Source organism: Cavia porcellus, unplaced genomic scaffold, assembly GCF_034190915.1.
Source record: "Cavia porcellus strain 051 isolate PalLab524CR breed Dunkin Hartley unplaced genomic scaffold, mCavPor4.1 scaffold_9, whole genome shotgun sequence".
NCBI classification, from domain to species: domain Eukaryota; kingdom Metazoa; phylum Chordata; class Mammalia; order Rodentia; family Caviidae; genus Cavia; species Cavia porcellus.
Genome location: NW_026947492.1, coordinates 74,025,163 through 74,040,465, shown reverse-complemented (window position 1 = coordinate 74,040,465; position 15,303 = coordinate 74,025,163). Strand labels below are relative to the sequence as shown.

At 45.3% G+C, this 15,303-nt stretch overlaps 1 protein-coding gene and 1 long non-coding RNA gene across 15 annotated transcripts in view; one reads left to right on the top strand and one right to left on the bottom strand.

The window, feature by feature from the left end:
• Positions 1 to 4,804, top strand: part of Scube2 (signal peptide, CUB domain and EGF like domain containing 2) — a 58,258-nt gene extending 53,454 nt beyond the window's left edge. For all 6 annotated transcript variants that reach the window (XM_063256713.1, XM_063256711.1, XM_063256714.1 and 3 more), the window contains 2 exons: positions 2,004 to 2,083; positions 3,116 to 4,804. In XM_063256713.1, coding sequence (XP_063112783.1) covers positions 2,004 to 2,083; positions 3,116 to 3,268 — 233 coding nt within the window. In that variant the 3' untranslated portion in view covers positions 3,269 to 4,804. The remainder of the gene's footprint in view (positions 1 to 2,003; positions 2,084 to 3,115) is intronic.
• The window catches only part of LOC111754577 (uncharacterized), a 53,723-nt gene that overhangs the window by 29,209 nt on the left and 9,211 nt on the right, over positions 1 to 15,303 (bottom strand). For 7 of the 9 annotated variants that reach the window (XR_010049867.1, XR_010049868.1, XR_002789254.2 and 4 more), the window contains 5 exons: positions 12,722 to 12,943; positions 10,162 to 10,285; positions 7,349 to 7,450; positions 5,859 to 5,928; positions 3,410 to 5,194 (listed from right to left, as the gene is read on the bottom strand). This is a non-coding gene — a long non-coding RNA (uncharacterized LOC111754577). Of the gene's footprint in view, positions 1 to 3,409; positions 5,195 to 5,858; positions 5,929 to 7,348; positions 7,451 to 10,161; positions 10,286 to 12,721; positions 12,944 to 15,303 lie in introns of those variants that run through there. The other 2 variants (XR_010049869.1, XR_010049871.1) reach the window with 2 other exon arrangements.

Genomic DNA, 15,303 nt, shown 5'->3' with positions numbered 1-15,303 from the left:
TCGCTAGACCCTGCAGAATCAGTGTCACCAAAGCTCACATACCTGAGTGTGGCTGTTTGCATCTCTGCCTTTGTGATGCGTGAAAATGTTTGATTCTTTTAAATCAAAAAATTAACCATTGTAGCTTGGAGAAATTATACATAACCCTGGTTAGGTTCCTGAGAGTGTCTTGCATGTGACACAGTTGAAAACTGCTACCTTGGCTCCTCAGGTCTTCACTCGAGTCTGGTTTTAAAACATATTGCAGGTAAGTTTGATAGCCACTTTCAAACCCCAGAAATGACATTTAAAAAGTGGGCTGAGGCTCCTGCAGATGAGCCACCCAACCGCTGGAGAACAGCAATCATTGCACTCCTGGCTAACAAGTGCTGGGTATTGCTGAATACTGAAGCAGTCTCCCCACTGTCTTCAGTCCTGGGGATTGAACCGAGGACCGTGTGCACACCAGCTCAGGAACTACTACTAGCTACATCCCCAGTCTCAGGGGCTTTTAAGTTTTATTTTATTTCAACACAGGAGTCTTGCTAAGTTGCCTAAACTAGCCTCACACTTGGCAATCCTCCTAACTCAGCCTCCTGAGTAGCCACTATTGCCAGCTCAAAGAACATTTCTCACAGTCACTCATGAGGTGGACGCAGGTATTTCCTGATTCTATACTATAGGCCACTCGGGCTTAGAAATGTAAGTAGCCCAAATCACATTGTATCAAAGTGGCAGAGCTGGGATTGACCCAGTTCTTTGGGGCTCCAGAACCTGGTTTTTAACTCCAGTGCTTCATTCCTTCTCTAATGACTGGCACGAGAGGGGAGACACAGTAGCTCTTGGGAGCAGAGGAAACACAAGAGGTAGCAATCTGGAAGCATCTGGAGTGGTGACAAATGGCAGTCCTGTTTTCAGTTACACCAGCACCAAATTTTATGTGCCTGATAAACTCCTCTCTTGGAAAGTAGCAGGGCTCCGAGATAGAGCTACAACAGGAGGATTCAAGGCAAAAAGTAAATAAAATAACACTTGCACCCTTATTCATATTTTATGTTTAGTAAAAATAAGGAAAAAGATATCATAATAGTAGAATAGCAATGATATTGTATATATATTAATTAGTAATTATGAATATTAAAGATTTAATTTCCATTTACTATCTCTTAACCAAGAAACTTTTTAAAGCTCCTTCCACCCAGTCTCAATGATCTCATATTTGTGTGGCTTTGCAGTGCATGATCTGCATACAAAGAGGCATTTTTAATGTGTCTGGAATTTGGAAGATTGTGCTTCGCATATGCTTGATCTGAATTGTGAGTTTAGGGAACAAGCTAGACTTTGAGGGTGTGGGGCTTACCAGTGGAAGATTACTGTGCACATCACACTGATGTATGTGTCAGAACAAAACATTACTAATGAGAAAGTGGAAAGAGCCCACCTCCTTTCTGGCCAACTAAATTCTCCATCCCCAACCCCATTCCCATAAAGAGGGGTGGGGAAGAAGCCTGACTGTCTGCTAGAACATAACCTAAAGACAGAGATGAGGGGCAAAGTGAAGAGGATAAGCAAAGGATAAGGATGGGCATTCTTTCAGGAAGTTTTGCTGCAAAGGGAGAGAAGTGGGACAACGCTGAAGCTGACGGGAGACAGGAAGTCAAGAGAGGGATTTTTAAGTGCATGTGTGCATGCTAATGGGAAAGACCAGAGGAGAGGAAATTCTATCATGTCAGGAAGAAAGCACACAAGTTCTGGCACAAACACCCTTGACTTGGTGAGGGAAGATGGGTGTAGTGTGCCAAGTGCAGAGCTGAGCACCACCTTGATGTAGAGCGGGCTCCTCTGAGAGAAGAGGGGACAGAAAGACAGGCCATGGACTGCTCGGCTGATGGCCTTCTCAGGAATGGAATGGCCAGCGCTGAGAGCAGCCACAGGAGGGGATGCCTCAGAACCTTATGAAAATCCAAACAGCAAGCTTAGAAATACTAAACCGTATGACTGCAAAATGTCTTTTATTCCAACAGAGGACTACCAGGAGCTCATTGAAGACATAGTTCGAGATGGCAGGCTCTATGCATCCGAGAACCACCAGGAAATACTGAAGGTGAGTACCTGCCCCAGGAGCACATGGTGATATCCAGAGCTCCCAGCACCCTGGGACAGGGCCCTGCTGCCCCATCCCGCCACCTTTCAGACCCCAAACCTGCCCTGGGCCAACATCAGACATTACCCAGTCTTTATTATTTTTTTAAAAAGGTTTCTGCCTTCTGTGTTGTCAAGTGGAAATATGCTTTTTAATTTGGAAATTTGTAGAAAGGCAAGGCCGAGGAAACTTGCTTATCAAGCCAAGCCAGTGGCACATAATGCTTTCACATTAATTTCAAGTAGTAAAAGACACATGGCTCCTTATTTATCTACCAAATTTTAGACACATAATTAGCAACAAATGATTGTGTATCACCAACTCTATAAATAGTCCCCAAATTCCTGTGTTGCATCTCATCTGGTTGAGGGAAAACAGATTTTTTACATATTAAATTTTCTTTTAAAAGGTAATGCATAAGCATCTGCGTCACAAGCACCAGAGTTCCATTCCCAGTAAATGTCACCTGCCCCCAAAAAAGTAATGCAAATGAGCTAGGAAGCTGAGGCAGGAAGATTGCAAGTTTGAGCCTATCCTGGGTTTTTTGTAATTTAGTGAAACCCTATCTCAAAATTAAAAAGGATTAAAAAGCTGGGTGTGGTGGTGCATGCCTGTAATCACAGTACTCAGGAAGCTGAGGTAGGAGGATTCTTGTGAGACCAGCTTGGGCTACAAAGTGAGCTCAAGGCCAGCCTAAACTGCATAGCGAGACTCTGTCTCAGAAAGACTGAAAAGAAAAAGTGACTGGGAATGTAGCTCAGTATAAAGGTCCTAGCTTTATACTTCCCAACGACCCCCAAAACATTAATGCATACTACAGATAATTGAGGAAAATGAAAAGTAGGAAGGAGATAAAAATCAGGAAACAATTTTCTCAAAGTATTTTTCAGTTAATCAACCTACTGCCTTATACTGGGTCATTCTAATTCCACTGGCAAAATGGCAAAATGTTTAAATATTTTGGCATGGTAACAAACATTCTCTTCTCTTTAGGATAAGAAACTGATCAAGGCTCTGTTCGATGTCCTGGCCCACCCTCAGAACTATTTCAAGTACACAGCCCAGGAGTCCCGAGAGATGTTTCCAAGATCCTTCATCCGGTTGCTACGTTCCAAAGTGTCCAGGTTCCTGAGGCCTTACAAATGACTCTGCTGTGCCGCTCAGCACAGCGCTCTGCTGGGGGCTGGGTGGGTCAGAGCCGTCCGCCTTCTGCATGCCACTGCGGGGCATTCGCTGCTGCAGTATCAGTGACTCGTTAGAGTTCAATTTTTATAGATAATACAGATATTTTGGTAAACTGAACTTGTTTTTTCTTTGCCACCATTGTGGAGTGGACTGAGCCTGGCTTTGAGTGGCCCCAGCTTCTCACTGCTGAGGGCAGATGTCTTAGAGGCAGGAAGGGCAGCTGAGCTGGACTTCAGACAGTGCAGGTGAGACTCACCGTCCACCTGGTCCTCCCACTCCTCCTCCCGGACCCTGTGGTGAAGAAGAGGCATGGAAGGGGCTGCTCTGTCTGAAGCTTCGGCTTCATCCAGCCCACATACAGGCTCCAAGGGAGCAGAACAGGCCTGAAGGGAGGTGGGGAGCCCTCCGGGGCGCCCGTCCACACTGAGACCCAGTAGGACTCATTCCCCACAGCCTTCACCCCACATGGTGTGTGTGATCTCAGGAGCTTGAGTTCTAAATGACAGACTTTAAAAAAATACTGAAAACAGAAGGAATAAGATAAAAACCTAGGCCCTTCTGCTGACATGAGTGTGTACCTATGCCTGCCTTCCTAGCTGCCTGCGGTACCCCGCAGCCAATGCACAGAGCAGGTGTTTAGACAGAGCTGAGTGCTGCACTTGGGCTGGACATGATCTCAAGGAGGCTGAGAATCACCCACGTCACAAGGAGATCTCACCAACCCCAAGTCAGTACTGCCAAAGGTCTTCCTTCTGCCAGGTGCTTCCTACCACTGGGGCCGCGGTCCAAGGATGCCCAGCTGGTCTCTGATGCTTTCCTTCCCCACCGTCCAGGGGCAGAGCGGGCTCTGCTCCCAGGACCTGAGCAGCACTGCTAGGGAAGCGCTCGCTGTCTAGTGTCCTAACAGGCACAGTTGTGACTGGCCTCCCTATGCCATCTCACTTTGACTAGCACAAGGGCACCTCATATCAGTCTCTCCCATATGAGCTTACATTTCCAATAGTATTGAGTTTTCCAACATTTAAACCCCTAGGGGAAATCTCATTACAATGGATTGAAAAACACCCTCTCAACAAGCTGCCACTTCCCTGAGGGAAGGACTGACCGAGGGGCCATAGTGTTTTGTGATTTCAATGTCTTCATGCAATTGATTCTCTACACCAAAGTACTAAAAAATGAGTGTAACAAGTATTTTTTTAAGAATACAAAGCCTATCTCATTATTGAACTTTCCACCTCAGTGAGATTTTTTTAAAATTCATTTAGTAACATCAATTTTTTTGTAAGTCCTGAGACTTCCTCTTTATTTGGAATGTTCCTAAATGTCCATTTTCAGATCTTTCATCAAAAGTTTAAGTGTCTTCATTAAAAAAACATATCCGGACTGGGGATATAGCTCAGTGGCACAGTGTCTGCCTGGCAAATGTGAAGTCCTGAGTTCAATTCCCGGTACCAAGAATAATAAAAATAATAAAAATAAAATCACTGAAACAAAGCATTTGGAATTTGTCATGCTGGAACTTCCTCCTGCGTCTGTTAGGTGAAAATAACTCAAATCGGCAAGTGGACTGATGCTGTTGGGGACAGGCAGGCTGAGCCGCCCCATCTCGCCCAGGCACATTAGTAACTTGGCTCTCATGGAGTGCAAATGTATTCTCAGTTCTACAAGAAAGTGAGAGGTGGGCATGTACAGGGCTGGAAGGAGGCTGCGCAGACCTGGCCAGCAGAGCCTTCTCCAGGAGCAGTCAAAGGTGATTCCTAGGTGCTTGAGCAGTTGGTGGATGGAGCAGGAGCAGGTTTGGGACCTGTTGTGGTTCTGGAACACATCCTCAAGTTCTTTGATGTCTCCAAAGAAAGTTGGAGGCTGCCTTCCTCTTGAACCTGGGTGCTGTGATCGTTGGATTAATAGAATACGACAGGATGAATGCTTTGCCAGTTTCCAGGCCCACAGAGCTGAGACACTAGCAGCTGCTGCTTCTTCTCCTTCATCACCCACACCTGGAACTCAGTTGCCAGGCATTTAAAGCCTCAGCATTTCGGGGAGAGGAACCTCATCCCTGCCCCACAGACCAACATGAGTGTCCGGAGGACAGCAGCTGCTCTGTGCATGAGCCATCCTGGAACTGCACTCGTGGTCCTAAATTGAGCTGTCCCAGCTGATATTTCAGCTGGAGGGGGCCCTGTGGAGCCACACAAAAATCACAGGTTTATGAGCAACACTAAGAATGCTGCCAGACATCGTGGCACATGCCTTCATCCCAGCACTCAGGAGGCTGAGGCAAGAGGATCACCATGAGTCTGCGGCCAGCCTGAGGAAGACCCTGTCTCAACTAGTCTCAAACTAGCAGTACTGCAGTAGGGCAGAAAAAATAAATATGGATAGCAAGGAGACAAGAAACACTATACTTGTATTTTTAAGAAAACAGGACACAAAGATTACCCAAGATTACGATACCTTATTCCCTTCCAGGAAACCCATTTTAAAAATGGGTTGAGAATTCCTAAAAGTCCTAAGATACAACCAGGCTATAAATTGGTGCCGGGCTTCTTACCTGGAAATTGCCTTCCCTCCAACACACTACATCCTAGGAAAGCAGCGTAGCTGAGGAGGCAGCAGCTCAGCTTCAAACACATGAAAATGACTACAATCAGTCACAGCCCTCAGATGGTGACTGACACCCAGACCAGTCACCCTGAGATGCGCCCAAGATCACAGGAATATACCCAGCTCCAGACCACAACATGCCTCTCTCCCAAGGGCCCAACTCTATTCCTTCTGAGTTTTAAGGGAATAGATTTAAGATTCTGTCTAATAATCCCTTATGCCTCTCCCCAACCCATCTTGAAAATCTGTTTTCTCTGGTGGAAGTCAGCAAACTTACACCTGCTGGGGGAGGGGAGGAGAGTTGAAGTCCCCAACCCCTCTTGGGGAGACCTCCTTGGGCCCCATCTGATGACAATATGGTTGCTTTAAATTACTAGCTTTGGGGATGATTTCTTATATAGTGATAGGACAGTGGACAGGAGGAGGAGACTGAGAATTCTGCTTTGGCCCATCCAGGCTCAAAGTACCTATTAGCCACCCACGTGGGGAGTTCAGATAGGAAAGGGGCTAACTGAAGCCACGGGAAGGTCAGGACTGGAATCTGTTTTAATCTCGTAGAATAAGGACATGAGCTTTTCCCAGGTTAAGTGGTCTTCTCCTCTGTACACCTCAGGTTGACTGTGATCTCGAAATATTAAGTGGAAAATTCCTAAGTTTTATTACAGTATGTTATAGTTGTTCTATTTTATCATGAATTGTTGTTAATCTCCTACTGTGCCTCATTAATATTAGTTTTTATTCTTTAATAGTACATTTTGCATTACCTGATTACACCTCTTGTGGGGAGTTGGTGCATATTACCTGACAACTACATCTTAATTCTTTTTTATCCCCTTTTCCTCTCCTTCCTCTTCCCTCTCAATTTCTTGTTCTTCTTCATATTTGAAAAAGCTCTATCTCCCTACTGCTTGTCATCTATCTTTTATTTTGTTCTTTGTATTCTGAGTTCCTTATATAAGGGAAACCATGTGATATTCAAGTTCATCTGTCTGACTTACATCACTCAACACTTGTTGCCTCAAGTTGCATCCATTTTCCCACAAATGACTCAAATTTCTTCTTTTTGGTAGAGTAGGACTCCTTTGGGTATAAACACCACATTTTCTTTATCCATCCATCTGCTGATGGACACATGGATACATCTAGGATGTACCTATTATGAATTGTGCTGCTACAGCGTGAGTGTGTCTGGCTCACTGTAATATGATGTCTTTAACTCTTTCAGGAAGATACCATTTTTTGCATTTTCATTATAATGTGCGTAGTACATGATAATTACATTCATTGCGGGGAGCTGGCACGCGTACAGAGCACATCTTAATTCTTTTTATGCCCCCTTCCCCTTCCCATTTGTGAAATTGTGCCTAAGTTAGGAGGAAAAGTTTATCACAGGTGTGCAAATGCAGGAAGAAAGGTGTACACAGGGCTCAGGACTACCTGTGGTTTCCAGTCTTCCTGGACCACCTTGGGACACATCCTCCAGGATAAGGGGGATTTTCGTTTGTGGATGAAGTGGACCCAGGAGCTCTGAGGAGCTGCCTACGAAGTAAACAGGAAGAGAGCAGAGCTGAGCTGCTGCCTTTTCTCCAAGAGAAGAGGGGGAGGGGGTGTGTGAGAGGCCTCTCTTCCAGCTGTGGTATTGTTCTTTAGCCACTTACTGAAGTGCTGCCTCTATGGATTTAGCAAGTTCCCCTTGAGTTTCCAACGCTAATGAAAGACTGTTTGCTTTTTCACACCAACAGATGATTATCTTCACTGTGGAAAATTGCTTCCTCTGAGTCATCCTCTGAGCTGTTAAGTGCGTGGTCTGTAGGCACTCTGGATTTAGGTTTGCAGGTGATTTTAAAATGTCATGTGGTAACTCAGGAGAGCTGCAGGGCACCAAGCAAGGACTCACTGGCCCTCTGGTAGATCTTTGCAGGAAGATGGATCTGCACCATTGCCAGTGGCAGGGGGCTGCAGTTGATGGGCCTGTGCACGGGAAAAGCCAGGGCCCCCTGCCAGGCCCACTTGCAATCGTTTGGACCCAGAAAGATGCCTTAATCAGGACCAATCTGAGAGCCACACCCATGTCTGCACCCCACACCTACCCCCAGCTGCGTTAGGGAGGCAAATGGATCAGCTGGCTGAGTAAAGTGGTTCCTCAGCAGTGAAAGCCCTTCATCCTGGGCCCTCCCACCAGGCAGCAGCTGCTGCCTCCAGATTTACATCCAGAAGAGCCAGCAGGGACCGAGCCACAGGAACTCAGAGGCCGCGTGAGGCTCCCTTTCTGGGAACTGTGGGCCCCAGCTTCTCTCACTGCCACCATGTGGGCACCCAGGATCATTCCAAAGGAGATGGTGTTGGGAGACCCTGGGTGCAAGCGAGACTGCTACTGTGACTGAGGCCAGTGATGCCACCATAAGCGTATCCACACCACACACAACAGAATCTAAATAGATTTAGAAAATGAAACTAATTCACAGGCAGGATTTTCTAGTGGACTACACGGGATAAAACTAAGTCCACCTAAAGCAAGCGATGACAGTTAACTTAGTACTGCTTGGTTTTCACATTACTTCGCAAGGGAAATCCAAGTAGAATTATAATTCTTAGTTACTAATAATTCTTTGTGGCATGTATTTACAGAGTGTCTACTAGGCATTGTAGGATGTTCCCTCTTCTTTTTTATTTTTTGTCTTCTTCTTTTTTATTGGTACCAGGGATCGAACTCATGACTACACACTTGCAAGGCAGGCCCTTATGCCGCTGAGCTAAATCCCCAGCCCGGATGTTCCCTCTTGTGGAATTTAGATTCCATTGTGGAGAGACAAATAAGCAAATAAACATAAAATGTAAAATCAAGTAGTGACAGACGTTATAAAAATAGCACATTTTGCCAGGCACTGTGACACATATCTGTAATTCCAATTACTTGGGAGGCTGAGGCAAGAGGCTCTCAACTTGGAGCCCAGCATGGGCAACTTAATGAGCTTTTACCTCTAAACACAAAATGAAAAGTGCCCGGGATACAGCTTGGTGCTTGCCGGATTCAATCCCCGGTACTGAAAAACAAACTAAAAAATCGGAACACAAAGTTTAAAGATAAACTGAGGTGGGGGGAATGGCTGCTCATAGGAGTCCATCATCCACCTCATGAACCCAGGGCACTGACTTGGACAAGCTCCCTCCCGCAGCAAAATGACGAACACGCAACTACCAGAGCAGGCGCCACCTAGTGGCTACTAAGTGGAGTTGGTCTGCGTTTCAAGGCCCATAGTTTTGCTTGGGAGTTTAAATTTGTCCCTCAATGGCGAAACAAAATATGAGGGCTCTGGGAAATGAGCTCTGGTTTGATAACCGATTCACTACATGGTGGTTGATATAACTCTAGGAATGTATCTGTTTAGATGTTTTCTTTGTTTCTGGCCCCAAAACTAGTGATCCAAGGAGGAAACTGTTCAGCTGTCTCCACTTCCCTCCCCCACACTGCTTTTAATCTTCATGTTTTTGAATGAAGACAATTTGTCTTGGGCTACATTAAATAAAATATAATAATTATAATAAATACTTATAAATGAATAATTATCATAATATTAAAGCACTGTTTTGTTATAACACTAAAATAATAAAAACCTTTAGAAACTATCACGAGGTCATTTCAAACTACCAATGATTCTTTGAATCACACACACACACACACACACCGTGCTCACGACTCGTTTTTATGGCTTAGGCACTAGGGACTGTCAGATACACACTGCTAAAACAAGGGGAAAAGAAGTTAAGAGTGGGAGTAGGATCCCCAAATTGCAGTCTTGTGTGATGCCTCAGACGCAAGTCCCAGGAGCACCCTCCTGGCTTGTTCTTGGGCCCTACAACCTTTGCTAGGACTGCAGGAAAGCTTGGAGGCATAGTTTCTAGTTTTCTGTCTTTTCCCTACAAGCTATCAGAGGACAAATACAAACCTACCTCAGTTCTGAGCTCTGGTGCCGGCTTTGCCTCACTATACGCTCTGAGGTTGAACAAAATCAACAGTTGTTGAGCAGGACTGGGAATAAGTGCCACAGGCAGGACAGAGTCCAGTGATGTGTGACTCAGTCATGTGCAGCAGAAGAGGGTGGCAGTAAAGAAAGGAGCCTAGGTGACCTCTGGCCAGCCCTGCTAGGTCACCCTCCACAACCTGAGGTGACCCTCCATGTGTGACCACAAATTCATCATCATCACAGGTGCCGACACGGTTGCCTGTGACGCCTGGTCATGGCACAAACCTGTGGACCATGAAGCAAGACAGCGACAGTGGCAGAGCAGGACTGCGTGGCAGGAACCCCGACGTTAGTTCCAGGTGACTCAGCTTGAGGCAGGCAGCTGTCTCCGCCACCTCCAGGACTTCAGCTGTATTGGGCAATGCATTCACAAGTGAAAGAGGATGAGTAAACCTTCACTCAGGGCTCCCCCGGAGGAAGTAGGGTAACTCAGCCAGCATGGGTTGCTGAATACCCCCACCCTCCGTGTTCTTTGTGTGTTTTTCTGAGAATGCATTATCTGTCTCTGTGATTTAGATCTCTCCATGTTCATTCCCTCCCACTATGTTCTCTGCAGTACCTGGATCTGCACCCCCGTCCTTCCACTGATTAGCCCATGTGACTGGATACACATTATTTAACTTCCTCAGCTTCTTCTTGAGGTAGATTGAAATAAGTAATGATAGTGCCTACCAGCCAGGTCCATTCTCAGAGTCACACATTCTCCAAAACTGCATATCTCAAAGCTGATGTTTCTAGCATGGCCAAATCCATTTCTTCTGGTTCCAGGAATGCCAAATAGGCACATAAAGCCAGTGAAGACATTCACTTCAGCAGGACACAAGCAATTTACATGAGCCCCTGTGGGACATGAGGACACAGCCCTGGCTATAGTGGGTCTGACCACTGGGCAGCATGTGCCTGGGAGGGCCCAGCACTCAAAGAGCAACTGCTGATGGAGGGTACACGGCCCCAAAAGAGATCAGACAACACCATGACCAGATGATCAAGTTTAACATCCCTAATAAATGACAGAAGAGTATCTTGTGCTCCAGGTATGATACCTTAATAATGAAACATCACCTATAAAACACTTGGGATAAGAATTCATAAACTCAATCTAAGTACAGGGCAACATCAACACAAAATGAAAAATGTGCTACAAAATAGAGAAAAATAAAAGGAAGAGGGGAGTTGGAAAACAAGTTAATCCGCCTATCAGTGAAATTATAAGCACTGGTGTTTCCAAAGATACCACTAGGAGTGAAAAGGCAAAACCCAAAAATGGAAGAAACTTTGCAAATCATCTATCTGATAAGGAACTTACTGCTACATTATACAAAGAATTAATGTGATTGAATAATAAAACATAAATATTTTAAAATGAGCAGAAGATGTGAATAGCTATTTCTCCAAGGAAGATAAACAAATGGCCAATAAGCACCTGAAAGCTGTTCAGCATCAACAGTATCAGGGAAATGCAAATCAAAATACAATACCACTGCTCCTACTAGGATGGCTATCATAGAAAACCTGACAATGACAGCTGTTAGCTAGAATGGAGAGAGACTGGAACCCTCATATGCTGCTCCTGGGGAGGCAGAATGGCATGGCTACTTTGAAGAGCAGTCTGTTAGCTCCGCAGAGCCTTAAATGTACAGGTACTATAGGGCCCAGCAGTTCCAAGAAAATGTATAGAAAAGCTTATACACAGAAGTTCATAGCAGCACTTTCCTAATAGCTAAGGGATGGAAACAAATCCAGTGTCCATCAACTGATTAAGAATATTTCCTGGCCATAACAAAGTACTGATACATGCCACAATATGGATGAGCTTTGAGAAACACTATAGTAAGGACAAGAAGCCAGCTACAAAAGACCATGCATTCCATGACTCTGGTGACAGGAAATGTCCAGAAGAGGCAAATCCATAGATCACAGACAGTAGATTACAGCTTGTCTAGCACTGGAGAACTGGGGCAAATGGCTAATAATGTGTATGGAGTTTCTTCCAGGTAATGGAAACAATTTAAACGGTACTATGAAGGTGGTACAACTCTTGAACATATTTGAAAACTACTGAATTTAAGTGGGTGAATTGTCTGGTACCTGAATTATATTATAATAAGACAGTTACTAAAATGGGGAGATGGTATTTTTCAAAAGTGTCATTGTCATAAGGGAAAGGAAAGCTGTGGAAACATTCCAGATTAAAGAAAGCTGAGACATGACACCCAAATGTAGTGCCTGACTCAGGCCTGGAACCCATACTGTAGAAATATGACAAAGAATGTGTGCTGAATGACAAAAACAGCCCACAAACAGTTTAGATAAAAAGATTATATTAATGTAAATTTATGAAGTTTACACCCCTACTGTGGTTATGTAAGAGAAAACCATCGAAGGAAATACACAAGAGGCCTTAGTGGCAAAGAATCACAATGTATCCTCAAACGGTTTAGAAAAATTTGTGTATGTCAGAGGAAGCAAATAATACTGCACATGGAGTCAAATGTTAATAACATGTAGTCTGGGTAAAGGAAATACAGGTATTCTTCGTACTATTTTTATACTTGCAACTTGTAAGTCTGAAACTGTTTCCACATCAAAAGTTTTAAAATAGCCAGGAATGATTTCTCTCTCCTGGCAATGTGAAGCTGTGTGAAAATAGGTCAGGCTGAGTGTTGAGCGTGCGTGTGCATGCATATGTCTGCACCCAAGTGTCTGTCTGTGATCCATAGGGCGCTTCACCCCCCTGCTGCATTTGCCCCCAGGTCCTGTGGCCTGCCTGGCACGGGTCACTGACCTGTCACCCCCAAGCAGCATGTGTCCTTCGGTCCTCCCTCCTGAGGGGGGCGGTATGAGCTGTCCCCAGGCTGTGCTCGCCCTGGCTGGAACTGACTGGAGATATGGCACATCAACTCCAGCCTAGGCTTTGCTGGACTCTGAGAGACTCCCCATCTCTGTAGGTCTTGCTTCCACCTCAAGGGTTTGCCCTTGTCTCGGTAGGGCTCCGTTCCCAGGTTCTCTGCATATCATGGAGAGGAAGAAGTGACAGGACTCATATTTATTGAGCACCCAAATCATGACCGGCCTCTGTGCTTTCCATGTCATCTTATTTAAAACATGAAGGGTAAACTGAGACCCAGAGAGCTCTGGGAACTTGCCAAGTTCCCACAGTGAGCAAGGGGCAGACACAAGCCAAGCTTGGCCTCCCTTCCCAACTTCCATCAGACACTCTTGCCAGACATTGGGGTTCCCCCACCCTTCTTTTCTCTCCTGCTGTCTGATTTGAAGTCAAAGTCAGTCTTCATCCTAGAAAATGAGACCAAATCAGTGCTAATAGGAATGGATCCAAAAGACTTAGTCAGCTTTGGAAAACACCAGCTGGACTGCCATCAGCTCTAGCTTTTGAGACCACAGTGATGCTTGGAATCCCCTGAAGAGACAGAAGAATCTCTTTTGTCTTTGCCTTAACCTGCCAAAACTGATACTGTTTTTAGGGCTAGGTTTTTAGAGATGCTGGTACACATCTGCAACCTGCAGTGCAACAACTGTTTAAAAAATCTGCCAAAAGGTGAGAGTGTTGAGGTCACCAGAGAGGAATGAGGCCAGTTCTCAGCTGTAAGGATGTGGGTGCTGGACAGAGAGGGCTAGCCTGGTACTGCCAAGGGCAACATGCATGGACGGAAGGGAAAGGGGTAGAAATTTCTTGGCAGTTCCACTTTATCCTCTGCTCTCTCCTCTATTTTTCTGGCCTGCCAGTCTCTGCATTTACCCTCTATCCCATCTCAAAGGCCTCCTTGTTAAGCTGAAGAGACACAGGAGGCTGCGGAGAAGAGGCTGTAAGCTTGGAGCTGCCGACAGCTATCAGACAGGAAAAGCTGCCTACTGGGACATCAGCTCAGAAGCACAGGAGCTGAAGCACAGTGATAATGTCATTTGAGCCCTTGGATCCAGCTGTGCCCAAAACCCTGCACTTTGTAATAAGATGAATAAAAGAATTTGCATTTCTGCATAAGAAATTTCTAATTGCATTTCTGTCGCTTACAAGAAGAATATGAAAACAACCCTAGTTGAAATAGCCTTGGTTTGTCTGGCACGATTTTCAACTCTAGATCCTCTATTGACAGTCAAAGTGGGCTGCAGGGAACACTGGAAAAGGATCACCTGACATGGTAAATCCAGAAGCTGGAGCAATCAAGGAGAAGAAGCTGACCAGCCTCTGCCTCAGGAGGCCTTCAATCCAGGAAGGAAAAGATACTTGGGTCTGACTTGTGGGCCTGGAGCTCTACAGGGAACACAGGCCAGGTCCACTCCGGGAGCACAGCTACCTATGGGTTTTGAAAAGGCTGTCCCAAGGCATGGTGGCAGTGCCTTCGCCCAGACCTGTGCTATGTGTCATTGTAGTACATGTATTATTTAATTAACTAATTTCCACAGCAGCACTGAGAGAAATATTGCTGGTGCCATCTTCTGAATGAGGAACTAAATGCTCCTAGTAGTAAAGTCACATAGTAAGTGACAGAGCAGAAATGGAAGTGTACTATTTTGGACTTCAAACCTGTGCTTTTAACCACTACCCTATACTTCCTCCAAGACAAAGTGATGGGGTGGGATAATTTGGTTAGTTTAAGAATTAATAATATGGGGCTGGGGATTTAGCTCAGCGGCATAAGCGCCTGCCTTGCAAGCAGGCAGTCGTGAGTTCGATCCCTGGTACCGATAAAAAGGGAAAAGACAAAAAAAAAAAAAAGAAGAAGAATATTCCTTCTGTTGGTGGAGCCTTTAGAGAGTTTACAAAATATAACTGAAAGTGTACTTTCATTGTATCCATTTTGCAGAAATGAAAACTGAGGCTCAGAGGGAGGACTTGCCCTGTCCTGGGTACAACAACCAAGTGACCCTCCTCAAACTGAGCAACTAGTCTGCATTCTGCAGATACTCAGACAACACTGACCTACGCTTAGGGGCAGTGATGGTATCAGTCTGCCCAAGGAAGGGCTCTGACAGGTGAGGGGACCAATTAGTATTGTGGCCACAAACTCCACTGCAAAACAGAAATCCCTAAGAGCTCTGAATTCACAAAAGATTCCCAGCTCCTTTCAGGTCCCATTTATTTTTCAGCAACACCTGATATGGCCAAATTCCAGTTCAACCAGAGATTCAGCTTCCTGGTGTTCCCAGGGGAATCTGGCAATGAAAAAAGCTGCTTTCTTCTGTTGGGATGTACTCTGCAATAAAGGTTGCAGGACAGGGCTGAGCCACCTCAGAGATTCAAACTCCTCCCCCTTGAGCTTCTAACTGCCTGGCTTCCTCCCTCAGCAAAGCAGCAGCCCCAGCTCAAGTTATTTGGGCCCTCATTGTTGGGCCCATCCTAATGCTGAT